Source organism: Chiloscyllium punctatum, chromosome 11, assembly GCF_047496795.1.
Source record: "Chiloscyllium punctatum isolate Juve2018m chromosome 11, sChiPun1.3, whole genome shotgun sequence".
Classification (NCBI taxonomy): Eukaryota; Metazoa; Chordata; class Chondrichthyes; order Orectolobiformes; family Hemiscylliidae; genus Chiloscyllium; species Chiloscyllium punctatum.
Genome location: NC_092749.1, coordinates 78,409,635 through 78,437,583, shown reverse-complemented (window position 1 = coordinate 78,437,583; position 27,949 = coordinate 78,409,635). Strand labels below are relative to the sequence as shown.

At 42.1% G+C, this 27,949-nt stretch overlaps 1 protein-coding gene across 4 annotated transcripts in view; it reads left to right on the top strand.

Moving 5' to 3' along the window:
• Nucleotides 1-27,949, top strand: part of tmem181 (transmembrane protein 181) — a 253,795-nt gene that overhangs the window by 101,282 nt on the left and 124,564 nt on the right. For 3 of the 4 annotated variants that reach the window (XM_072581088.1, XM_072581086.1, XM_072581089.1), the window contains exons 3-4: nucleotides 18,930-18,991; nucleotides 20,459-20,552. In XM_072581088.1, coding sequence (XP_072437189.1) covers nucleotides 18,930-18,991; nucleotides 20,459-20,552 — 156 coding nt within the window. The remainder of the gene's footprint in view (nucleotides 1-18,929; nucleotides 18,992-20,458; nucleotides 20,553-27,949) is intronic. The other variant, XM_072581087.1, reaches the window with a different exon arrangement.

The following is a 27,949-nucleotide window of genomic DNA, read 5'->3' as shown; positions in this document are numbered from 1 at the left end:
GTTGAACTCCATCTGCCACTCCTCAGCCCAGCTTTGCATCATATCTAAGTCCCTCTGCAGCCGACAACAGCCCTCCTCACTGTCCACAACTCCACCTATCTTCGTATCATCTGCAAATTTACTGACCCACCCTTCGACTCCCTCATCTAAGTCATTAATAAAAATTACAAACAGCAGAGGACCCAGAACTGATCCCTGCGGAACTCCACTTGTAACTGGGCTCCAGTTACACAATTTACCGCAATTTTATCTTAGCCTCCTCCCCCTAGTCTCTCCTCCCTACCTTTTATCTTAGCCTACCATAACCTCCTTCCACCTATTGCATTTCCAACGCCCCTCCCCCAAATCTCCCCTCCCTACCTTTTATCTTAGCCTGCTTGGCACACTTTCCTCATTCCTGAAGAAGGGTTCATGCCCGAAACGTCGATTCTCCTGCTCCTTGGATGCTGCCTGACCTTCTGCGCTTTTCCAGCAACACATTTTCAGCTCTGATTTCCAGCATCTGCAGTCCTCACTTTCCTCACATCTCCTAGAACTGCGAAGTGCCAGTTAAGGAAGAAATTGAAGAGTTGAGATGGGGGAGATATTTCTTCAGGATTGAGTATCTGTGGAAGTATGTTATGGAAACTGGTTGAAATCTTTTTATGTTTATATTGAGATTTTTCAAATTTTTTTCAACTTTTGTTGAAGAACATTTGCAGCCCTGTGTGTCTGTTGAGAGACTGACATCACAGTAACCACCTGCAAAAATGAAACTGATCTATCATGCCAGGTTTCACACTGGTATCTGACTGGTCCAGCATTGCCATTAGATGCATCATAAGTCAATACTATGATTCTGGTAGATATGTATCATGAAAGGAACAATTCCAAAGTTACTTGCAGCTCTCCAGCAGAAGTTCACCTTTTCTTGCCACGCAATCCATTATCTGCCTACTTACAGTCATCATCGTCATTGGCTCGAAGTTCCTTAGATCTAATCTGTTTTCTTCCTTTTGAATCAAAACTGAGCAGTTGAAAACCTCCCAATCAAAAAGCAGGTGCTACCAATCTGAAAACAACATCCTGAAAATAAAAGGAAATACAGAATCTACAGAGAGAAAGAAAGACTTGTCAATTTAATGAACTTCATCAGAACTGGGAAAAGGAGATGAAACACTTTTTGAGCAAGGACAAAAGTAAAAGTAAGGTGAAAAACAGTGACTGCTGTACAAAACTAATCTTTTAAGGGGAGGCCACGGCTTTATACTCCGGGTGGAGTGAAATTATTTCTGGAAATGGGAAGAAGGGTCGCTGGACCTGAAATGTTAACTCTGATTTCCCTCCACAGCTGTGTGACTTGCTGAGCTTTTCCAGCATTTTCTTTTTATTTTGATCTCCAGCATCCTTTGAGTTTTTTATTTCTGACAAACTGGAACTTCCTTTCTATGAGTAGTGTCAGAGTATCTACGCATTATGGACGACAACAGCTTAAGAACGTTGGAAGCTGTCATTTTCCTGAGAGCAGTTAGGAATGGCATTAAATATTGTGCTTGCTAGCAGTGTCACATGCCATGAATGATTTTTTTGAAAAAGTGCAATGCATTCTGGTTAGAGCATTTCAATACCCATCAGCAAGAGTGGCTCAGTAGCACCACCTCAGCTAGCTGAGTCCTGGAGGATATCTCTGCCCAAGTGAACCTGTAGTAGTTGGTGAGGAAACCAACAAGAACCTACTTGACCTGCCTCCAATCAGTCTATGTGTCATAAATGTATCAGTCCCTGGATAATATTGTTATGAATGATCATGACACAGTTCTTGTGGAGGTAAAATCCAAGTTTCATGCTGAGCCTGTTATGTTGTATGGCACTTCTACCCTGTTAAATGTGAGACATTACAAGCTGCCACCTCAATTTGGAAACCGTGAGGCATTGTGTGTTAGTAGTAGCAGTAGAATTGCGTTGAACTGCAATCTGCAAACTCAAAATTTCACACATTTTTCACTTTCTCTTTCACTCATTCATTTTTCATTTTTCACTGCTGCAGGATAGCATATCAGGCATACCTAAAATAAGGTGCCAAGCTGAAGACGTAACACCGGAGCATTCCAAAAAGCACAAAATGGGATTGATAGAACTTAACAATCGCACATCTAGCAGCTCAGATCTGCTGCATTCCTACCACAACCAGCCATATGATGGTGGACAATTGAACAAATAACTGGAGAGTGAAAATTCACAAATGTTCACATCCTTAGTGATGTGAGGTCCCAAGTATCATTTCAAACAACAATCTTAAAGCATTTGCATATGTCTTTAGCTACACGTGCTGAGTGAATGATCCATCTTGGTCTATTTTGAGGTTCCCACAATCAAACTTGAACTTCACCTTATTATCAAGAAATGACTAAATGCACTACGCACAGAAAAGACTTCGGTCCCTGATGACAACTCAACAATAGTACTGCGAGTTGTACTCCAGAGCTAGCTGCACACCTGTGACTATTGATGATGCAAGTACAGCTGTAATGCTATCCCTTATCAAAAATGCCACTCCCCCTCCTCTCTTGCTTCCCTTTTTGTCTTTCCTGTATCCCTGATGTTTCTGTAATTGCTATGATATCACAGTCCCATGTTTCTAACCATGCCCTGAGCTCATCTGCCTTCCATGTTAGGCATGTTGCATTGAAATAAATGCAGTTTAATTTATCAGTCCTACCTTGTTCTCTGGCTCTGTTCCCTGCCTGCACTGACTTTTTGTTTGTTTGTTTGACTCACTTCTTTTTGCAACTGTACCAGTTTCAGATTGATGTCTTTCCTCACTGTCTACCTGGGCTGCACCCCCCTGCCACGCACGCACGCACGCACACACGCACACACACACACACACACACACCGCTTACTAGTTTAAATCCTCCTGAGCAACTCTAGCAAATCTTCCTGCCAGTATCTTAGCCTCCTTCCAATTCAAGTGCAATCAGTTCTTCTTGTATAGGTCACTTCTACCGCAAAAGATCCAAAATGATCCAAAAATGTGAATCCTTCTCCCATACATCAGCTCCTCAGCCATGCATTCATCTGCTGTATCCTCCTATTTCTACCCTCGCTAGCTAGTAGCACCAGGAGTAATCCAGATATTATACTCTCGAGGACCTCCTCCTTAAATTCCTACCTCACTCACTATCTTGTCCCTTCAGAATAAGCTGTCAGTGGAAGTGGTTGAGGTGGGTACATTTACACCATTTAAAATGCATTTGGCTAAATGCATGGGCAGGAAAGGTTTAGATGGATATGGGCCTGGTGCATTGAAATGGGATGAGTGTAGTTGGACATTTAAGTCGGCATGGACCAGTTTGGTCCAAAGACCTGTGCCTCTGCTGGGTCTATGGCTTTATGAAGGGTAGATCATGCGTGACAAACATCCATGGAGCTCTTAGAAGAGGTGGTGATGGATGGAGGCAAATTGATGAATGTTGTTTTTAATGGACTTCCAGAAGATCTTTGAAGTCCTGCATGTTGCATTGTTAGTTATGGTGTATGCCCACAGAATTGATGGCAAATTACTGACATTGATAGGAAATTTGTTGAGTGGCAGGAACCAGATTTGGAATAATAGGTTAGTACTCAAATTGCAGGAATCTGTGTTGTGGCCTCACTATTCAGTATTTATTCACAACTTGGATAATATCAAATTGGGCAGCAAAGAGGATGACACCAGCATAAAATTATAACAGGATATTGGTATATTGGGTGAATAGGCAAAACTCTGGCAGATGGATTTTAATGAGATGCATTCTTGCAGAGAGGTATTATCACAGTAATGTCTCTTTCAGACAAGCAGTTGGCAAACAGCTTTGAGTTCTCGCTGGGTGTTTTCCTTATGGACCAAAGAATCATGAATCAAGAATCACAGAGACCCAGAAGTCTTTTGTTTTGCTTTCAGTTAGTGGAGCAAGGTTTTGTTGGTTTGATGAAAGCTTGACTTCTCTGCTGCTAGAGTGGAGTCTTGGACGGAGGAGCTTCCTCTTAAAAATTATAAGGCACTTTTGAGTGGACTGGAGAGTGACAGCACGTGAGATTAATAATGATGTGGCTGAATTGCCTTTACCAAGGAGGTGTTTATGGGATGCTGCCTATATTGGAACAGTTGGTGATTAGTGGTTGTTCTTTTTTTTGGGTTATTTCAATGGAGTTACGCTAGTTCTTATCATTGTATTTCAACTGTGTTGTAAGAATCAAATTTATTTTGATTCAATCTTAGTGGTCGACCAATCGAGTCATGTCTGAAACATAGCACCTTATCCTTGCCTTTTAAAAGATGTGTTGGCTATCTCCATAATACACTTTGAAGTCTGATCTGGGCCATAACATTAAGAAGACACAAAGTGAAAGTACAGTGGATGTCCAATGAGACTTGGGAGTTCAGATAAAATTCTTGTAAGATGCCATGAACAGGTAAAGAATGTTGTTAATAAGGTTAATGGAGTGTTGATCTTCACATCTAAAGGACTGGAGTTTTGAGAAGTAGATATAATGCTGCTGTTATACAAAACCCGAGTTAGATCTCTTTTAGATTATTGAGTGCAGGTGTGGGCACCACACCTTAATGTTACAACACAGAGGTGAACCCTTCTGTTAATTAAACCAAACAACTAGAAAAGCTCACTTCGTCTCAATCTGTTAAAATATGAGTGACAGAGAACTTCCAAAGTCCGCTATTTAAAGAAAGTAACATCAGTTTATTTTTTTAACTCTTAAAAGTGAACATTAAACAATTATTCACAATTCTAAGCTCCCTCTTTCTCTTAACTGCTTATTATCTGCCTCCAACTCTACAGCACAGTGCTGTTCCAGTAAGACACTTAATAAAATTACATCAACTTATTTTCAAAACCACACAACCACTGATGTCTACTATGTCTTCCTTCTTCCGCTAACGATCTCCCTGGGTCATTGTCTTTCTTTTTACTACAAGTATGTTTCTTATAAAAAGGAACCTTTGATAGATAGTGTTTCCTAATTTCTTGGAGAGCAAGATGTTAGCTCACTGTGCATTTCTGTCTTGATGGAAGTTGCTTTTGACCCATTTTCAAAACGGTTCACATTTTATACTTTGGTCATCTCATTGGTTCGATGTTGGCAAGATAATAAATTCAAACTCAATGGATTTTACTATCTTGGGGCATCATTTAAACTGGTCAAATTTGAATTGTTGTCAAAACAGCACCCAGAACTCAGCTATCCATTTTATGGCCAAATGTTTCATATTTTCAATTTTTCAGTACACTCTGGGACTGCCATCTAGTCATATACAAATGTGCTTGTAATCTCAGTTCATAACAGCATTCTCTGTCTCTTGAAGGTACAGTGCATACCTTCAACTTCATAACATCTGCCCCTTTAAAAAAACAATCATAACGAAAAGATGGGTTTATTCAGTTTTCTAATTCTTAATCCCATTACAATGTAAAACATAAGTCATTAATCTAATTTATATTTTACATATTAATTTCTGCACACCTGTATAACACTGTCAAGTCTTCTAGAACATAGAACAGTACAGCACAGTACAGGCCCTTATTCCAAAATCAGACTAACCTACATACCCTTCATTGTACTAACTTCCATGTGCCTATGCAAGAGTTGCTTAAATGTCCGTAATGTATCTGACTCTACTATCCCTGCTGCAGTGCATTACATGCACCCACCAATCTCTGTAAAGAACCTACCTCTGACACCTCCCCTAAACCTTTCCCAAGTTATTTTAAAGTATGTCCCTTTATCATAGACTCCCTACAGTGTGGAAATAGGCCCTTCGATCCCAACAAGTCCACATCAACTCTCCGAAGAGTAACCCACCCAGACTCATTCCCCTCCCCTATTATCCGACACTTACCTCTGACCAATACACCTAACCCATATAACCCTGAACATTATGGGCAATGTGGCATAGCCAATTCACCTAACTTGCACATCTTTGGCTTGTGGGAGGAAACCACAGCACCTGGGGGAAACCCATACAGACACAAGGAGAATGTGCAAATTCCAGACAGACAGGCGCCCAAGGATGGAATTGAACCCAGGTCCCTGGTGCTGTGAGGCAGCAGTGCTAACCACTGAGCTACTGTGCCCCCCTTATGATCGATATTTCTGCCACAGGAAAAAGTCTTTGGCTATTCACTCTATCTATGCCAGTCTTCATCTTGTACACCTCTATCATGTGGTCTCTCATCCTTCTTTGCTGCAATGAGAAAAGCCCTAGCTCCCTCAACCGTTATTCACAAGACATGCCCTCCACGCCAGACAGTATCCTGGTAGATCTCCTCTGTACCCTTTAGGTTGACATCCTTCTGTTAATGAGGTGACCAGAACTGAATACTAAGTGTGGTTTAACCAGAGCTTTACTGAGCTGCAGCATAACCTTGCAGCTTTTAAGCTCAATTCCCCCTGCTAATGAAAGCCAACACACCATATATCTTAACAACTCTATGAGCTTGGATGGCAACTTTGAGGGATCTATGGACATGGACCCCAAGGTCCTTCTGTTCCTCCACACTGCCAAGAATCCTGTCTTTAACCCGACTTCAAATTCGACCTTCTAATGTGAATGACTTCACACTTTTCTGGGTGGAACACCATATGCCACTTCTCAGCCCAGTTCTTCATCCTGTCAATGTCCCAATGCAATTTACAACAGTCCTCCACACTATCCACCACTCCATCAACCTTTGTATTCTCATCACATTTACTAACCCACCCTTCCACTTCCTCATCCAAGTCATTTATAAAAATTACAAAGCACAGAGATCCCAGAACCGATCCCTGTGGAACAGCACTGGTCACCAAGCTCCAGGCTGAATACTTTCCATCAACCATCACCCTCTGTCTTCTATGGGCCAGCCAATTCTGTATCCAGGCAGACAGGTTTCCCTATATCCCATGCCTCTTTATTTTTTGAATGAGTCTACCATGGAGACTCTTATCAAATGCCTAGCTAAAATCCACATACACCACATCCAATGCTTGACCTTCATTAACATGTTTCGTCACATCCTCAAAGAATTGAATCAGGTTTGTGAGGCATGATCTGTCCCTCTCAAAGTCATGCTGACTATCTCTAATCAAACTATGGTTTCTTGCATAATCCTAAATCCTGTCTGTCAGGATCCTCTCCAACACTCTGTCCACCAATGACATAAGACTGAGTGGTCTGTAATTCCCAGGATTATCCCGAATCCGTTTCTTGAACAAGGGAATAACATTTGCCACACTCTATTCATCTGGCAGTACTCCAGTTTATGGTGAGAATGCAAAGATCATTGTCAAAGGTGCAGCAATCTCTTCCTTCACTCCCTGTAGTGACTGAGTATAAACCACATCTGGCCGAAGGGATTAATCTATCCTTGCGTTTTTCAAAATTTTCAGCACATCCTACTTCCTAACATCAACCAATTCATGCTGTCACGAAACGTTAAAGTCCCTCTCGGTTGTGAATACTGAAGCAAAGTATTATTGAGAACATCCCCTACTTCCTCCGACTCCAGGCACAAGTTCCCTCCATTATCCTTGATTAGCTCCACCTCAATCTGGCCATCCTCTTGTTCCTCACATAAGTGGAGAAAGCCTTGGGGTTTTCCTTAATCCTACCCACTAAAGCTTTGTCATGCCGCCTTCTAGCTCGCCTAAGTCCGTTCTTCAATTCCTTCCTGGTGACCTTTGTAACCTTCTAAAGCCTTGCCTCCTCAACCTTAGGTTTCCTTCTTCCTCTTGACTAGATGTTCTACATTCCTTGTCACCCAAGGTTCCTTAAAGCTACCATCCTTTCCTTCCTTCCGTGGGACAAACCTGTCCAGCACGATCAGCAGGTGCTTCCTGAACAACCTCTACATTTCTGTTGTGCATTTCCCTGAGAACATCTGTTCCCAATTTAGGTGCCCCAGTTCCTGCCTAATAGCATTGTAGTTCCCCCTCCCCCCAATTAAATACTTTCCCATACAGTCTGCTCCTGTCCTTCTCCATGGATATAGTAAAGGTCATGGAGTTGTGATTACTATCACCAAAATGTTGTCCCACTGAGAGATCTGACACCTAGATTGGTTCATTGCCAAGCACCAAATCCAATATGGCCTCCCCTCTAGTCGGCTGATGGACATGTGTCAGGAACCCTTCCTGGACACAGCTGACAAAAACTGCTCCATTCAAGGTATTTGAACTAAGTAGATTGCAAACAATATTAGGGAAGTTAAAGTCACCCATGACAACAACTCTGTTACTTCTGCACCTTTGCAAAATCTGCCTCCCGATCTGCTTCTCAATGTCTCTGCTGCTATTGGGGCAACTGCAGTTAACTCCCAATAAATGACTGCTCCTTTCCTGTTTCTGACGTCCACCCATTTTGACTTTGTAGACAAACTATGATCTCCCTTTCTACAGCTGTGATAGTATCCCTGATTAGCAATGCCACTCCTCCACCTCTTTAACGGCACCCACTTTTGAAACATCTAAACCTTGGAACAGCCAATGACCATTCCTGCCCCTTTGATATCTGAGTCTTTGTAATGGCCACACCATCATAGTTCCAAGTACTGATCCATGCTCTGAGTTCGTCACTCTTATTCCTGATACTACTTGCATTAAAATATATACACTTCAGTCCATTACACTGACTACACCTTTGCCCTATCAAGTGCCTGTCCTTCCTCATAGACTCTCTGCATGCTATATCTGACTATTCACTACCTACTCCATCATCTGATCAGGTTCCCACCCCTTACCAATCTAGTTTAAACCCTCCTGAAGAGCTCTAGCAAACCTCCCGTCCAGAATATTAGCGCACCTCTAGTTCAGGTTCAACCCGTACTACTTTCCTAGAAATTATCCCAATCAATCACATATCTGAAGCTCTCCCTGTTACACTAGCCCTGCAGCCATGTGTTCATCTGCACTCACTCTCTATTCCTACATTTTTCCCTTTAAATCCGCGATAACGCATCTGTCACATTTTTACAACCCGGCACATGTACAATTTGTAAATTAAAAGTCTGTAACATAAGATTGCATCAAAATAGTCTCATATTTTTGTCTTTAAATCTTTCCAAGAATGTAAAAGGATTGTGTTCCGTGTACACAATGTGTCAGAGACAATTGTTTGTCACATAAGCATTTAAGTTGTTGTAAGGCCAGTCCCAAAAGTATATTTGGTAGTGTATTTTCTCTGGTGGGTGTTGAGTTTCTTCGCAAGATATCAAATTGGCCATTTAATTCCATCATCATTTTTCTGTAGCAGTACATCTCCAACTCCTATATTAGAAGGATTCCAACCTTTGAAGGGTTTCAGAAAGTTTGGTGCGGTGATTAATACTGGTTTTAAATTCTCAGATGCCTTCTGGCATGGTTATGTCCACCAAATGTTTGTGTTCTTCTTCAGTAAATCTGTTAGTGACACCACCACGCTGCTGAAGTTTGGAACAATCTTACAGTAGAATCCGCTTATTTGCAAAAATTGAAGCACCTGTTTCTTCGAGGATGGTTGTGGAAATTCCTTGGTGGTCTTCATCTTTGTGTTCCTTGAAGTCAACCTTCCTACACTGATGTTATGTCCGAGGAATATCACCTATGCTTTCCGCGAATTCTATTTTCTTTAAGTTTATTACCAGTTTTGCTTCTCTTAATTAGAACATAGAATGTAGAACATTCCAGTGCAGCACAGGCCCTTCAGCCCTCGACGTTACTCCAACCTGTAGAACCAATCTGAAGTACTTCTAACAGACACTATTCCATTTTCATCCTTATGTTTATCAAATTACCTTTTAAATACTCTTAAAGTTGATGAGTCTACCAGAGTTGCAGGCAGGGCGTTCCATGCCCCTACTACGCTGAGTAAAGAAACCACCTCTGGCTGTCCTATACCTGTCACCCCTCAGTTTAAAGTTATGTCCCCTTGTGCTGGCCATCACCATCTGAGGAAAAAGGCTCATTGTCCACCCTATCTAACCCTTCAAAGAGCTTTGCCAACTGTGATCTAAGTTTATGTGATCTTTCTATGACTCACTAATGATCACTACATCATTCAGATAAACTGCACAATTTGTTAATCCAACCACAACTCTGTTTGAGGTTCTTTGGAATGCAGCTGGTGCGTTCTTCATTCCAAGGGGAATCACTTTGAATTAATATAGCTTAGTTGGGGTTACAAATGTAGAAACTTAGTTTCGCTTTCTCTGATAAAGGTACCTGCCAATAAGCACACACTAAGTCCAACTTTCCTCCAATCTTGGCATTAGATAGGAGTCCAATTTGTTTAGTTTAAACAGCATTGACCAAAATTGTTGAATTCCATCAGATTTGGGAGCTAACACGATTGGATGAACTCTACTCACTCCATCTGGTTTCGATGATGTCTTCATTGAGCATCCCATTCACATCCTTCTGGACCTGTGTAACTTTGAGAGGATTCAACCGGTTGGGGTGTTGTTTTATTGAAAGATAAAGATAAACTATTAAGTTTTGAGAGAATTTGTAGCCCAGGTTGTGGTTCTGGATGTACGTTTGCTTACTGAGCTAGATGGTTTGTTTTCTGACGTTTCATCACCATTACTAGGTAACATCTTCAGTGAGCCTCCGGTGAAGCACTGGTGATATGGCCCACCTTTTCTTTGAATGTTTAGGTTTCCTTGGTTGGTGATGTCATTTCCTGTTCTTTTTCTCAGGAGGTGGTAAAGGTGTTTGTTGATAAAGTTCCAATTGGAATACCATGCTTCTAGGAATTCCCGCACCTGTCTTTGTTTGTCCTAGGATGGATGCGTTGTCCCAGTTGAAGTGGTGTCCTTCCTCATCTGTATATAAAGATATCAGTGAGAGTGGGTCATGTCTTTTTGTGGCTAGTTGATGTTCATGTATCCTGGTGGCTAGTTTTCTGCTTGTATGTCCAATGTAGTGTTTGTTACAGTTCTTGCATGGTATTTTGTAAATGCCTTTAGTTTTGCTTGTTGTCTGTATATCATCTTTCAAGTTCATTAGCTGCTGTATTAGTATGTTGGTGGCTTTGTGGGCTACCATGATGCCAAAGGGTCAGAGTAGTCTGGCAGTCATTTCCAAGGTGTCTTTGATGTTGGGGAGAGTGGCTAGGGTTTCTGGACATGTTTTGTCTGCTTGTTTGGGTTTGTTGCTGAGAAATCGATGAACTGTGTTCATTGGGTGCCTAATCTTTTTGAATACGCTGCATAGGTGATTTTCCTGCTCTTCGTAGTTCCTCTCTGCTGCAGTGTGTGGTGGCTCATTGAAATAATGTTCTAATGCAGCTCTTTTTATGGGTGTTGGGTTGATTGCTTCTGTAGTTAAGTATTTGGCCTGTATGTGTTGTTTTTCCTGTAGACGCTGTTTGAAGTTCACCATTGACTGTTTGTTCTATTGCAACATGTAGGAATGCAGTTCATTGTTGTTTAGCCACCAAAAGGCATGACCCACTCTCATTAGTATGTTTACATACAGATGAGGAAGGACACCACTTCGACTGGGACAACACATCCATCCTAGGACAAGCCAAATGGAGACGTGTGCGAGAATTCCTAGAAGCATGGCCTTCCAACCAGATATCTATCAAGAAACACATTGACTTTGATCCCAATTACCACCCTCTGAGAAAAAGAACAGGAAATGACCACCACAGGAAATGACATCACCAACTCAAAAAACATAAACACACAAATAAAAAGCGGGCCATATTGCCAGCGCTTCACCGGAGGCTCACTGATGATGCTACCTAGTATGGTGATGAAACATCTGAAAACTAATCTTCCAGCTGAACAAGCAAACTTCCATCCACAAAGATAAACTGTTTTCACTAGTTGAGGATTCTACACATAAAGAGCAGTGGAGGTTTGATGCTGATTTTAAATTGTTCAATTTAAATTTTAGATAGACAATTGTTTTATTAAGTAAGGCTATCAAGTGATACGGACCCAAGGTGACATACAGAGTTCAGCCACAGATCAGTCCTGACCTTACTGAATGGCAGAGCGGGCTTGACGGGCTGAATATTCATATGAATCAGGGAAATCTCTGAAATCATACTGAGCATTAATAAAGATGGTAAGGATTGTTGGAAGGCAATTATTCTAACCCCAGGCTATTTTGCTGGGTACCTTCATAAGCTTAACCATTTTTGTCACTAATCTTCCCTCCATCACGAGGTCACTTGTTCACTTGCAACTCAGTGGCTCAGTGGTTAGCACTCCTGCCTTACAGCACCAGGGTTACAGGTTCAATTCCAGCCTCGGGCAACTGTCTGTGTGGAATTTGCTCTGGGTGCTCTGGTTTCCTCCCACAGTCCAAAGATGTGCAGGTCAGGTGAATTGACCATGCTAAATTGCATTAGGTGCATTAGTCAGAGGCAAATGGGCCTGGGTGGGCTACTCTTCGGAGGGTTGGTGTGGACTGGTTGGGCTGAAGGGCCTGTTTCGACACTGTAGGGAATCTAATCTGAAGTCCATGGACAATGAAGTCATCTCTGTCCATACACATCAAGATATGAACAATATTCAGGTTTGAGCTGATAAGTGGCAAGTAATATTTGTGCCACAGTTGCCAAGCAATGACCATCTCTAACAAGAGAGAATCTAACAATCTCCCTTTTGTGTTGAACCTTTGCTGAATTGCAGTAACATGTTTGTCTCTTAACTCCCCTTTAGACATTAGGGATGGGCAATAAATGCTGCCCTATCCAGTGAAGCCCATATCCTGTTCACGAAGTCATCATCTTGCAGGTTTTTCATTACCAGATACTGAGTTGGACTATCTATATAAATACTGTGGTTAAGAGTGTGAGAAACTCACCACCTGACAGTCAAAGCTTGTCTGCTTTGAAGTTTGGCTCACAGTATGGTGTAGTGGGGTCGTGTTCAAATAACGACCAAAATCGGTGAGTGATGAAAATAGCCTCTTCATTCAACAATCACAGCACAAGTTCAAGACAGCAAAATAATCCTGAAATACAGTTCTTACATGAGCCGCTTTATACACAGTTCTTACATATATTAAAGTTCCACTCTATAAGTCACGAAGGTTTGAAGGACTTCTGTCCTGGGAGACAGGAGATGGGTCAAAACTTGTGGCTAAGTGCTGGCTGTTACTTCTGGTGGGATTAAGGGTGTATGTTCAGTTTGCATGCATAATCAAGAGATGTCAGTTCTTTTGTCTTTTAAATATTAGTAAAAACTACTAGACCTATGTGGTGTGAATAAGTTAGAAATCATAACAAAATAATAAAGGATATTAAACTGATTACTGCAGCTGTGTGGTGAGATTTATTTAAGATTTGCTGGCATGAGTTTCTTTCATTCATGCAGTTTCATGCAAGCACGGTTTTGTCAGTTGGTTTCTTAAATGGGGTAATGTCCGAGCTAAAAAGTAATTAGTTGGTACTTAATTGATCCAGGAGATGGTTGGTAAGGGTTGTGATTCATATTATAATGTTTAGTGTAGACTTGATGGGGATGGTATTGTTCTGTATGCTGACATGGTGTGGAAATGCGGTCATGGGTTTCAAAGGATTGTTTTTAAATGTGGATAGTGCAGAACTGTGGTTTTATGAATGAGTAGATTAAACCCTGTTATCGTAAATAAAGGATTGTGAATGATTGAATGAGTGGGAATCCGGTATTAATGAATATAGTGAGCTGGTGAGTGAGTTGATAAAGAGAGCCTATAACACACTATCTCAGTGCAGTTGTGCATACTGGAAGTCACATTCATTCCTACATGGGACCCTGTATTTTTGTAGACTGAGAAATGTCATATGCCTGCGTTGAGTCTATTTCAATTCTGTGAATTAGGTAGTGATGTTCTATCCCTTGTGAACGCATTGCCCCCAAAAAATGAACTGAACAGAATCTACCTACAAGATCATAAAATTTAAACAAAGTTTGGCAGTAAATATTAGTTACTAACTCATGTGTTATTCATAATAAGCAATCAGAATTCACTTGCCAAACCATTCGCACTTCCTTCTCAATGCGAATATTTTCTCTTTACCGGCAGGATAGACCTAACATAGGTGGTAGCACAATGATATTACAGTCTGGAGGAAGTTGCTCTGGAAGTCCTCAACATTGACTAAGGATGTTGGGAAACTTGAAAGGGTTCAGAAAAAAATTACAAGGAACTTCCTATTGGAAGGTTTATAAGATCGTGAGGGGCATGGAGAGGATAAATAGACAAAGTCTCTTCCCTGGGGTGGGGGAGTCCAGAACTGAAGGGCATAGGTTTAGGGTGAGAGGGGAAAGATATAAAAGGGACCTAAGGGGCAACTTTTACGCAGAGGGTGGTATATGTATGGAATGAGCTATCAGAGGAAATGATGGAGGCTAGTATATTGCAACGTTTAAAAGGCATCTGGATGGGTATATGAATAGGAAGGGTTTGGAAGGATAAGGGCCTTGTACTGTCAGGTGGGACTAGATTGGGTTGGGATATCTGGTCGGCCTGGGCAGGGTCTGTTTCCATGCTGTACATCTCTATGACTCTATGACTCAAAGTTCATGGCTTCAGGTTAAACACAGGCAAGGAAACCTCCTGATTACCACAAACCATCCTCCCTCTGCTAATGAATCGGTACTTTTCCATGTTATACAATGCTTAGCGAGAGCACAGAGGTTGGCAAGGGCACAAAATGTATTCTGGGTGGAGGATTTCAATGTCCACCATCAAGAGTGGTTCGGCATTACTACTGATTGAATTGGTTGGGTCCTAAAAGGACATAGCTGCTAGACTGAGTCTGCTGCAGGTGATGAGGAAACCACCAAGAGGGAAAAACATACTTGACTTCATCCTTGCTAATCTGCTAGCTGCAGATGCATCCGTTCGTGCCCAAATAAGAATGACCACCACACAGTCCTTGTGGAGACCAATTCTGGCCTTCATGTTGAGAATAACTACCATCATGTTGTGTGGGCGCTATCACTGTGCTAAATGGGACAGCTTTAAACAGGTTTAGCAACTCTAGGCTGGGCGTTTAGCAACTCTAGGCTGGGCATCTGAGTGGTGAGGTGTGCCATGAACAACAGAATTGTACTCTACAATCTGTAAACTTGTGGCCCAGCGTGTCCCTTGCTCAACCATTACTGTCGAGCCAGGGGATCAACCCTGGTTCAACAGAGTGTCCAGGAGGGAATGCCTGGAACAGTACCCACCATACCTGAAGATGAGGTGCAAGCCTGGTGAAGCCACCAAACTGGACGACTTGCACACCAAACAACATAAACAGCAAGTGATAGAATAAGTAATCCCACAAGCACCAGATCAGATATAAGCTCAGCAATCCTGACATGTCCAGTTGTGAATGGTAGTTGATGATTAAACAACTGACTAGAAGGAGGCTGCACAAGTAAGTATCCCTATCTTCAATGATGTAAGAGCCCAGCACATAACTGCAAAAGATGAGGCTGAGGCTTTCATTGCAGTCTTCAGCCAGAAGTGCCGAGTGCATGATCCACCTTGGCCACCTGCAGTGGTGACAGCATTGTAGAAACCAGTCTTCAGCCAATTCGATTCACTCGATATGATATCAACGACCAGCTGGACACACTGGATACTGCAAAGGCTGGATACTGCAAAAGCCATGACAACATTCTGGCATTAGTACTGAGGACTTGTACTCCAAAACCTGCTGCTCCCCTAGCCAAGCTGTTCCAGTACAGTCACAATACTGGCATCTATCTGACAATGTGGAAAACTGCCCAAGTACGTCCTCAACATAAAAAGCTGGATACATCCAACCTGGCCAATTACCACCCTGTCAATCTGTTACCGGTCATCAGTAAAGTGATGGAAGAGGTCATCAACAGTACTGTCAAGCAGCACCTGCTAAGCAATAACCTGCTCAATGATGCCCAGTTTGTGTTCCATCAGGGCCACCCAGCTCCTGATCTCATTACAGCCTTGATCCAAACCTGGATAAAAGAACTGAATTTCAGAGGTGAGGTGAGTGTGATAACCCTTGGCATCAAGGCGGCATTCAATTAAGTTTGGTATCAAGGAGCCTTAGCAAAACTGGAATCAGCAGGTATCAGAGGGTGAACTCTCCAGTAGTTGCGCTCATACCTGACTGTTATGAAGGTATGGAAGTACTGTACCTTGAAGAGAGTTGAAAAGCTAGTAAGGACTGCCTGACACAGCATACAGTGTTCTGAACAAGCTAACAATGTAACACTTGATCAAAACCAGTAGTAGAGTAGTGTTGCTATGGAATACAAAAACAAATTCAAATTCGGCCAATCAGTTTAAATTATGCCCCGAGATATCAGAATCCAATCAAATTTGAATTTAGTATTTTGATAATATTAAAACCAATGAAATGATCCAATGTTTTGGGGTATAAAACCAGACATTTTGAACAGTTAGGGGAGAACTGCCAAGCCACCAACAAGTACAGACTGCCAGCAGAAAGGCTCTCGGAAAGGTACCTGACTACAAAACGTTTGCGCAGCAGGACATCAAAAAGGTGACAGAGGAAACCTGCAGAAGAAGATAAAAAGAGAAGAATCGACAGCTGACTGATTTTGAAATTTATTTTGTAAATCTTAATCAGGATTTTTTTTATCAGGCTAGTGTTGTAGAGTGGGAGGTAAGAGATAGGTTTAAGAGAAAGGAGTTGTAAATAGTTGTTGGTTTTAATATTCTCTGTTGGACTTAAAGGGTCTTTGCCTCTCAAATTTTAACTCATTACAGCACGATGTGAATCTTTTTCGTATGGCTGGTTTAAATTAGCAGAGGGGTTTAACCTGTGTTGGAATGCTGACACAGAGGAAGATGGTTGTGGTTGTTGGAGATTCGACATCTCTGCTCCAGGGCATCTCTGCAGGAGTTCTGCAGGGTGTCCTATGCCCAATCGTTTTCACCTGCTTCATCAATTACCTTTTCTCCATCGTAAGGTCAGAAGTGGGAATGTTTGCCAATGATTGCACAATGAGAGGCAAAAAAGCCCTGCAGGTGCTGTAATCTAAAGTAGGAAAGCAGGAGGCTGGAAGAACACAGCTGGAAGCCAGACAGCATCAGGAGATGGAGAAGTTGACGTTTCGGTTATGACTTCTTTATATATATTCTTCAGGAATGGAGTTGGGGGTAGGAGGAGCTTTAGATAAAAGGAGGAGGGAGGGTTTTGGGTGGGGAGAATGGCAGAATGAAGAAGTGGTGATGGATGAACACACATGGTGGGTATGACCTGATTGGTAGATGGGAGGGATGAATCCACTAGGTAGCTGGAAGGAAGGGTCAGTAGGTGGAATCAAAAGGAGGAAGTTGGGCTGGATAGGTGGGTGTGGAGGTGGGTGAGAAAGTTACTTGAAATTAGAGAACTTTTTATTGAGGCCTCCAGACTGTAGGCTCCCCAGGCAGAAAATGAGGTGTTGTTCCTTTAACTTGCGGTCTGATTTACTGTGGCAATGGAGGAGGCTGAAGATGGACATGTAGAAGTGGGAAGGGAAATTAAAATGGATTATGAGCAGGAGGTCAGACTGGCCTTAGAGGACTGACTGAGAAGTTTGTTGAAATGTTCCCTAAGCGAACATTTTTGTCTCACTGATGTAGAGAAGACCACATTGGGAGTAGTGGTTGCAGGAGAGGCACAATGATTGATTGTACAATGTTTAGCACCATTCATGATGACTCCGACTCTGAAGCAGCCCATCTTTAATTGCTACAAGATCTGGACAATATCCAGGTTTGGGCTGACAAGTGACAAGTAATATTTGTGCTACACAAATGCTAGGCTATGACCTAGAGGCAATCCAAGAGGCAATCCAACCACATTCAACAATCCCACTGAATCCCACTCTATCAACATCCTGAGAGTTATCATTGATCAGAAACTGAAGTGGACTTGCCACATAAATATAGTGGCTACAAGAGCAGGTCAGAGACCAGGAATACTGCAGTGAATAACTTACCTTCCGTCTCCCCAATGCATGTCCACCATCTACAAGTCAGGAGTATGATGGAATATTCCCCACTTGCCTGGATGAGTGCAGCCCCAACAAGACTCTAATTATGACACCATCTAGGACAAAGCAGCCTGTTTGATCAGCACTGTATCCATAAGCATCCACTCACTCCGCCACTAATGCTCAGTAGTAGCAGTGTGTCCTGTCTACATTGTGCACTGCAGATATTCACTAAAGATCCTCAGACAGCATCTTCCAAACCTATGACCACTTCCATCTAGAGGAACATGGGTAACAGATATGTGGGAACACCACCACTTTCAAGTTCGACTCCAAGCCACTCACCATCTTGACTTGCAAATATATCAGCGTTCCTTCACTGTCGCTGTGTAAAAATCCTGAAATTCCCACCCTGATGGCATTATGGGTCAACCCACAGCTGGTGGACTGCAGAAGTTCACAAAGGCAGCTGGCCACCACCTTCTGAAGGGCAACTATGGATGGGCAATAAATGCTGGCCAGCTAGTGAATTTAAAAAAAAACCTGGTAACGAATGGCAGATTTTCTCCCCGCATTTGTAAGCCAGCTGAGTTTTTAAGATAGTCAACAATAATTTCATGGTCAGTATTTCTGAGACTAGTTTTCAATTCGAGATTTTATCAACTGAATTTAAATTCCACTAGCTGCTGGAATGGATTTGAACTCATCCATCAGACTATTAGCCTAGACCTCTAGATTACTAGTGCTCTACATTATCACTGCTGCATCATTGCCACCTATGCCTCTGCTAATTGAATCACCATTATTAACTTAGATCAATGGAAGAGGAAACAGCTAGGATGCATATGTTTCCTCATGTGAAATGGGAGGTGAACTTATCCGAGAATATGCTTCAGGATCTCCTGAAATTGATGTAGATTGGGGGAAAGAAATGCATTCACCTCCTTCATTATTCACCATGCCAAATGAAAAATGTGTGCATTGTTTCACATGATTTATTCTTTCTGTTTTCAGGTCCAGAAATTATTACATCCAGAACCTTGCCACCAATTTCAACCAAAAGCAAAGGTCATCTGGTAAGTTAGTGTTGTAAAACATTCATTTGTTTTATTTTGTAGAATTACATAACTAATTTTATTGTTTTTGAGCCCTTTGTTCCCGCTTGTCTGTTGTTGCTAGAGTCTTGTTTTGCTGATCGTAAGATGAATGGAAATCCATGAAATCATTGGACAATGTCAATGATGTGATCATAAAAACAATAACAGACAATCCTACTTTGAAAGTTCTGAGTCCTTTCCACAGATATCAGTTTAATTGTCGGTAATATTAACATTGAGCTTTTTCGTTTCACTAGATGTTTTGCCACATCGTAATATCTTGAATCTAATCTAATCTAATCTAATCTAATCTATTTTATAATTCTATTTGGTCATTATTATTTTTAAACAAGGAAACTGTAATGATGCATGGAAAATTGCCTTGTACACAAATAAAGTACAAAAGAGGATAACATGCGCAACTGTGTTTATTCGATTAAATTCCCTACAGTGTGGAATCGGGCCCTTCGGCCCAACAAGTCCACACCGACCTTCCAAAGAGCAGCCCACCCAGAACCATTCCCTCACATTTACCCCTGACTAATGCACCTAACATTATGGGCAATTTAGCATGGCCAATTTACCTAACCTTTGGACTGTGGGAGGAAACCAGAGCACCTGAAGGAAACCCATGCAGACACTGGGAGAATGTGCAAACTCCACACACACAGTTGCCTGCAGCCGGAATTGAACCAGGGTCCCTGGCGCTGTGCTCACCACTGAGCACTGTGCTGCCCCATTGTCAAACTCAAATCAATCGGTTTGCAATGGTCAGGCATCCTGACATTTGCAATGGGCCACATTGAGCAAAAGGGCATTGTTGCATTTTACCAGTTTGGGGAGTAAATCATGTGCCATTTTTGTACTAACGTCTTGTTACTAGCTCCCGTATCTAATCTGTGTCACCAGTGGGATGGCAGATATATTAGACATCTTTTTGTTTTAGGTGGAACTGGTAACTGCATGAAATGAACATTGAATTCAATTAAATGTTCAACCCACGTTTATCCTTTGAGCAATTGTTGGAGAGCATTGAAGGAGTATCAGAAACTGGCATCTTTTTAACTCTAGTGAAGAGAAGCAGGAGTGCCAACCCGGTTCTGCCTCAATCTGCTATGTTCTGGCATGAATGAAGTAACAATTGCTGTGACATTCTTTAGTCTCAGCTTTGCCCTCGTCCACCAGAAGAGACAATCTTTTATAATTTCTCACAATATTGCCCCAGAGACCATTTAGAGCAGAACTCAAACCAGTTTTGGGTATTCATCATTAGTCAGGGTTTTAGAAGCTATATTTTAGTTTCCTGGAACAGAACACTTGAAATGCTGAAGCTGAATCTTCTCTGAAATTTGAAGCCTTTTTTGTGATGTGGTATAGTTGGTAGTTACTATATCTTTAAAAAATTACTTGAGGTTAATTTTTGCCTTTTTATTTTCCCAATAAAAGCAGTCTCGCCCTTTTAAGCTGCAAACACCTGGCTTGTCTACGTACAATCAAGAACTATGGTTAATGTGCCGCTTTGAACCCAACAAGTCCACAGGTATGATTATCCAAATAAAGGGCAAATTGTTTTGCCATATAACTTGAATGTTCACAAACTAATGATGACACCAGATCTCAAAATTTAGAATCAAAGAATCATACAGTCCAGAAAGAGGGTCTGCACGGACGACAATAAAGTCTGAAACTACATTAATTCCACTTTCCAACACATGGCCCATAGCCTTGAATGTTATGACATGCCAAGATATGGAGGTGCCGGTGTTGGACTCGGATGGGCAAAGTCAGAAGTCACACGACACCAGGTTTTCATCAAACAGGTTTATTTGAAATCCCAGCTTTTGGAGCTAGCCCCTTTGTCAGGTGAAGTGAGAGAGAAACACACAAACACAGAATTTATATGTTTAAAAATCAAGGGCAGAGAGAAAATATCATACAAATGCTGTGAGTGGAGTGTCAAATAATAAGTCTCTGCAGAAGATCAAAAGTGTCAGATGGTGTGAGTAAAGTGTCAACAGATGAATAATAAGTGAAGGGATGACCTATAATCCAATTAATTAAGGCAGAAAAAAATTAAAAATAAGGTGGTGCCAGAGACAAACCAAAGTTTGGTTTTCGGAGTCTGGATACAATGTCCTGCTGCCTGTGGACAATAAGCACAATGGAGTTGGCGGTGGATACTGAAGTGAAAGCATAATTCCTCATTTATTTCGCCAACAAAATGAGGACCATTGTCAGAAGACAGGCAATAGGGAATGCCAAAGTGGGGAATAATCTCCTTAAGTAGGATACTAGCAACACTTTTGGCAGTAGCTTCAACCCATTTGGAAAAGACATCAACAATAACCAAAACATACTTATAGTTTTGACACCTCTGTAACTCGATGAAGTCAAGTTGAAGGGTTTGGAAAGGTCCTTGAGGGAGGGGCATTTTGACCACCGGGCAAGGTATACCCTTGCCTGGGTTGTATTCTATCACTGACACATTGAGCCACCTGCTGGAGGTGAGGGTGCCAACAGGTGGTCAATAGGAGGTCAGATGTAGAGCGAGCACCACAATGTGTAGCATTATTAAGACAATCAACTACCCACAGAGTAAGAGTATCAGACATACAAATCTGTCCAGCTGGAGTGGTCCATAATTTAGTAACAAGATTACAATAACAGCCTGCTTTCGACAACATCTGCCTTTCAGAATCAGAGGCGTCCCCTTGTAAGGTAACAACATCTTGAATGGTTGGTGTTAGTTTATCCGCGGTCAACTGACTCCTGTCAGAGATTTCAGTCTGGCTTGTCATTTTAGGCACAATCATAAGACGCTTGTGAGAGGCTAGTTTTGCAGCCTCATCAGCAGCGCGATTACCAATGTCAACAGGAGATTGGTCAGTAGTATGGGCAGCACATTTGATAACAGAAACCTGCTTTGGGAATAAGAGGGTGGTTAAAAGGTCTCAGACAAGCTGGCGCTAGGAAATTGGAGTACCAGTTGATGTCAAAAATCCTCTGTTCCTCCCAGAGTTGTCCAAAGTCCTGCACAACCCCAAAAGCATATTGGGAATCAGTATAAATGTTAGCATGAAGACGAGTGTCGAGGATGCAAGCACGACTAAGCTCAGCTTGCTGGGCAGAAAAAGGAGTCTCAAAGGCAGCAGATTCCAGGACACAGGCATGGTCATTAACTATCGCATAGCCTGAAAGGCGAGTACCTGTATGGTCAGTAAAGGAACTACCATCAGTGAACATATTGATATCAGGGCCTGAGATAGGGGCGTCAGAGAGGTCTGGATGAACTTGAACATCCTCGTTAATGAGAAGAAGACAATCCTGATCAAGAGCGGATAAGGGTGAAGGAGGATGTATAAGGGAATCTGCGAGATTAATAGTAGTACAATTCTTGAAGGTCAGTCGAGGATTGTTGAGGAGGTAAATCTCATAACGGTTTTGGCGAGCGACAGTCAAATGTTGAGTTTGTAGGTGTCCTAACAGGGCAATTACGGCATGAGAGCTGTAGATGGCAATGTCTTGCCATAGTGTAAGATTTTCTGCAGATTGTAAACTAAAATAAATAACTGTTAGAGTTTGAGTGCAGCGGAGATGTCTTAAGGCAACAGGGTCAAGTTTAGTAGAAAAGTAGGTCACTGGGTGGTGTCGATCTCCAAGCAGTTGAGTGAGAACTGAAGTGGCACAGTCATCCAAGATGGTGCAGTACAGTTGGAAGGGTTTGTCACAGAGTGGTCTTCCCAAAGCTGGAGCTTGTAACAAGGCATGCTTAAGTTCATTGAAAGCTTGCTTCCTCTCTAAGGAGAGGTTGAAGGTCCCTTCATGAGAGGTGAATAGGGTCAACACCTTAATTAGGAGAGCTGCATTTGGAATCCATTGTTGGTAGAAGTTGACCATGCCCAGCCACTTACGGACTTGTTTCATGGTTGTTGGAACTGGGAAGTTGACAATAAGTGTGATGCGGCTCTGTTCAAGAGAGCATGAGTCAGTAGACAGGATGAATCCCAGAAACTTTACCTGATGTTATGCAATAGAAATCTTCTGTGGAGAGACCACATATTGCAAGTGTTTCAGATAGTTGAGGAGGAGGACGACATCAAATCCTCTGATTGTGAAGGCTAACATGAGGGGTAATAGATTTAGGACAGGTATCAGGTACTCTTCACTCAGAGTATTGGGGGTGTGGAATGGCCTGCCTGCAACAGTAGTAGACGCGCCAACTTGAAGGGCATTTACATGGACACACATATGGATAATAATGGAATATTGTAGGTTAGATGGGCATCAGCTTAATTTCGCAGGTCGGCACAACATCAAGGGCCAAAGAGCCTGTACTGTGCGATTACGTTCTATGCTCTAAGTCGCGAGAAAGAATGCTGCCCCTAATCATTCTGGATTCCCCTTGCCAAATAAGATTCAATCTATCTATGTTCTAAAAATACTCTATGACAATATTGGTAAGAATGATCACTGCAGAGTCCTTGTGAAGATGAAGTCTTCACATTGAGAATAACCTTCATCAGCTGTGGGCCATCAGCAGCAGCAGAACTGTACTCCAGCACAATCTCTAACCTCAAGGCGCAGCATTTCCTCCACTTATTCAGTATCGTCAAGCCAAGGAATTAACTCTGGTTCGATGGAGAGTGCAGGAGGGCATGCCAAGGGCAGCACAAGGCATTCCTAAAGACAAAGTGTCAACTTGGTGAAGTCACCAAACAGGACTACTTGCATGCCAAATAGAATAAGCAACAAGTGATAGAGCTAATCAATCCCGCAACCAATGGATCAGATCTAAGTTCTGCAGTCCTGCCACATCCAGTTGCAAATGGTGGTGGACACTTAAAACAAATGACTGGAGGAGGAGGCTCTGCAAATATTCCCATCCTCAAGATGGAAGAGCCCAGCACATCAGTGTGAAAGATAAGTCTGAAGCTTTCTGAGCAATCTTCAGCCAGAAATGTCGAGTGCATGATCCAAGCTGGCTCCTCCAGTGGTCCCCTGCGTTACAGATACCAGTCTTCATTTAATTTGATTCACTTCAGATGATATCAAAAAATGGTTGGAGACACTCGATACTGCAAACATTCTGGCAATATTACTGAAGACTTGTATTCCAGAAACTGCCACTCCCATACAACCAAGTTCTTTCAGTATAGTTACAACATTGGCATCTACCTGACAATGTGGAAAATTGCTCAGCTATGTCCTGGACAGATCCAACCCAGCCAATTACCGCAACAACAGCCTACTCTCATCAATAAAGTGATAAAGATGCAATTGAGTAGCACCTGATCACTAATGCCCAGTTTGCATTTTGTCAGGGCCATTCTGCTTCTGACCTCATTACAGCCTTGGTTCAAACGTGGTCAAAGAGCTGAATTCCAGGGGTGAGGTGCGAGTGACTGCCCTCGACATCAAGGTTGCATTTGACCAAGTGTGGCATCAAGGACCCCTAGCAAAACTGGAATCACTGGTATCAGAGGACAAATTCTCTGGTGGTTATAGTCAGACGAGACACACAGGAAGGTGGTTCTGATTTTTGGAGGTCAATTATTTCAGCTCCAGGGCAACTCTGCAGGAGTTCCTCAGGGTGGTGTCCTAGGCCCAACTATCTTCAGATGTTTCATCAACCCAAAATACATTTCTAATTTTCACTGAATCCATTCCTGTTTATAGCAAGTTACAGACACTCAATACTATTTGTGAAAAGCAATTTATTCTTCTGTTTTGGTTTGTGATTTTTATTGGTGCCTCTAGTTATGCTTATCCCCACAAGAGTAAACATTTTCTCTGCATCCACTATATTGAAACCTCTAATACTTCAGATCACCTTTTGAGTCTTACTACCTCTTTATCATTTCCTCAAATACTCAAGTTTGTGAGATACAACCTCGCTTGAACAAAGCCATGCTGCCTGACACTAATAAGTTCATATTCTTCCAAATGTGAATAAATCCTGTCTGTAAGAATCTTCTCCAATAATTTCCCTACCACTGTTGTAAGTCTTGCCAACCTGTAAATTCCTGGGTTATCTCTGTTGCCCTTCTTAAATAAAGGAACAACAATGGCTATTCTTGGACCTCTCCTGTGACTAAAGAAGATACAAAGATTTCTTAGAACAGCTGGTGCTGGAGCCTACCAGGAGAGAAGGAAATTCTAGATCTGGTATTGTGCAACGAACCAGAATTGATCAGGGACCTCGAAGTGAAGGAGCCATTGGGAAGTAGTGACCATAATACAATAAGCTTCAATCTGCAATTTGAGAGGGAGATGGTACAATCGGAAGTGACAATATTTCAGTTGAATAAAGGGAACTATGGAGCTATGAGGGAGGAGCTGGCCAAAGTTCAATGGTGCAATACCTTAGCAGGGATGATAGTGGAGGAACAATGGCAGATATTTCTGTGTATAATGCAGAAGATGCAGGATCAGTTCATTCCAAAAAGGAAGAAAGATCCTAGGAGGAGGCATGGGTGGCCGTGGCTGACTAGGGAAGTTAAGAAACATATAAAGTTAAAAGAGAAAAAGTATAAGATAGCAAAGATAAGTGGGGAAACTGAGGACTGGGAAGTTTTTAAAGAACAACAGAGGATTACTAAGAAGGAAATACGCAGAGAACAAATGAGGTACGAAGGTAAACTGGCCAAAAATATAAAGGAGGATAGTAAAAGCTTTTTTAGGTATGTGAAAGGCAAAAAAATGGTTAAGACTAAAATTGGGCCCTTTAAGACAGAAACAGGGGAATATATCACGGGGAACAAAGAAATGGCAGAAGAATTGAATTGGTACTTCAGATCTGTGTTCACTGGGGAAGACACAAGCAATCTCCCTGAGGTAACAGTGGCTGAAGGACCTGAACTGAAGGGAATTTATATTTGCCAGGAATTGGTTGGAGAGACTGTTAGGTCTGAAGGTTGATAAGTCCCTGGGGCCTGATGGTCTACATCCCAGGGTACTGAAGGAGGTGGCTGGAGAAATTGTGGATGCGTTGGTGATCATTTTCCGGAGTTCGATAGATTCGGGATCAGTTCCTGCGGGTTGGAGGGTGGCTAATGTTGCACTACTTTTTAAGAAAGGTGGGAGAGAGAAAGCAAGAAATTATAGACCAGTTAGTCTGACCTTAGTGGTGGGAAAGATGCTGGAGTCTACTATGAAGGATGAAATTAAGACTCATCTGGATAGTAGTAACAGGATAGGTCAGAGTCAGCATGGATTTATGAAGGGGAAATCATGCTTGACTAATCTTCTGAAATTTTTTGAGGATGTAACTCTGAAGATGGATGAGGGAGATCCAGTAGATGTAGTGTACCTGGACTTTCAGAAAGCTTTTGATAAAGTCCCACATAGGAGGTTAGTGAGCAAAATTAGGTTGCATGGTATTGGGGGCAAAGTACTAACTTGGATTGAAAGTTGGTTGGCTGACAGGAAACAAAGAGTAGTGATAAACGGCTCCATTTCGCAATGGCAGGCAGTGACCAGTGGGGTACTGCGGGGATCAGTGCTGGGACTGCAGCTTTTTACAATATATATTAATGATATAGAAGATGGTATTAGTAATAACATTAGCAAATTTGCTGATGATACTAAGCTGGGTGGCAGGGTGAAATGTGAGGAGGATGTTAGGAGATTACAGGGTGACCTGGACAGGTTAGGTGAGTGGTCAGATGCATGGCAGGTGCAGTTTAATGTGGATAAATGTATGGTTATCCACTTTGGTGGCAAGAACAGGAAGGCAGATTACTACCTAAATGGAATCAATTTAGGTAAAGGGGCAGTACAAAGAGATCTGGGGGTTCTTGTACACCAGTCAATGAAGGTAAGCATGCAGGTACAGCAGGTAGTGAAGAAGGCTAATAGCATGCTGGCCTTCATAACAAGAGGGATTGAGTATAGAAGCAAAGAAGTTCTTCTGCAGCTGTACAGGGCCCTGGTGAGACCACACCTGGAGTACTGTGTGCAGTTCTGGTCTCCAAATTTGAGGAAAGACATTCTGGCTATTGAGGGAGTGCAGCGTAAGTTTACGAGGTCAATTTCTGGAATGGCGGGACTACCTTACGCTGAAAGACTGGAGCAACTGGGCTTGTATACCCTTGAGTTTAGAAGACTGAGAGAGGATCTGATTAAGATATATAAGATTATTAAAGGATTGGACACTATGGAGGCAGGAATCATGTTTCCGCTGATGGCTGAGTGCCGAACCAGAGGACACCGCTTAAAAATACGGGGTAGACCATTTAGGACAGAGATGAGGAGAAACTTCTTCAGCCAGAGAGTGGTGGCTTTGTGGAATGCTCTGCCCCAGAGGGCAGTGGAGGCCCAGTCTCTGGATTCATTTAAGAAAGAGTTGGATAGAGCTCTCCAGGATAGTGGAATCAAGGGTTATGGAGATAAGGCAGGAACAGTATACTGATTACGAATGATCAGCCATGATCATATTGAATGGTGGTGCAGGTTTGAAGGGCAGAATGGCCTAGTTCTGCACCTATTGTCTATTGTCTATTGTATAAGGCCCCAGCAGTTTCCTCACCAGCCTCCATTAGTATTCTGGAATAGATCCCATCAGGTCCTGGGGATTTGTCTACCCTAATACGTACAAAGCACCCAACACACCTTTTTTTTATATCAACATGCCCCACAACATTAAAATCCCCCTTCCTAGACTCACCATCCTCTGTGTCCTTCTTGTTAATGAATACTTTGCATTGGAATTCATAAAGAACCTCACCCATATTTTCTGGTTCCATGCATAAATTCCCTCTTCTCTTCTTGAGCGAAACAGCCCTTTCCCTTGCTAACCTCTTGTTCCTTATAAACATAAAAAGCCTCGAGATTTTTAAAAATCCTATTTGCCAAGATAATTTTATGCTCCTTTTAGCACTCCCGAGTCCTGTTTGAGTTCTTTTTTACTTTCTTTATATTCCTTGCAGGCTCTGTCTG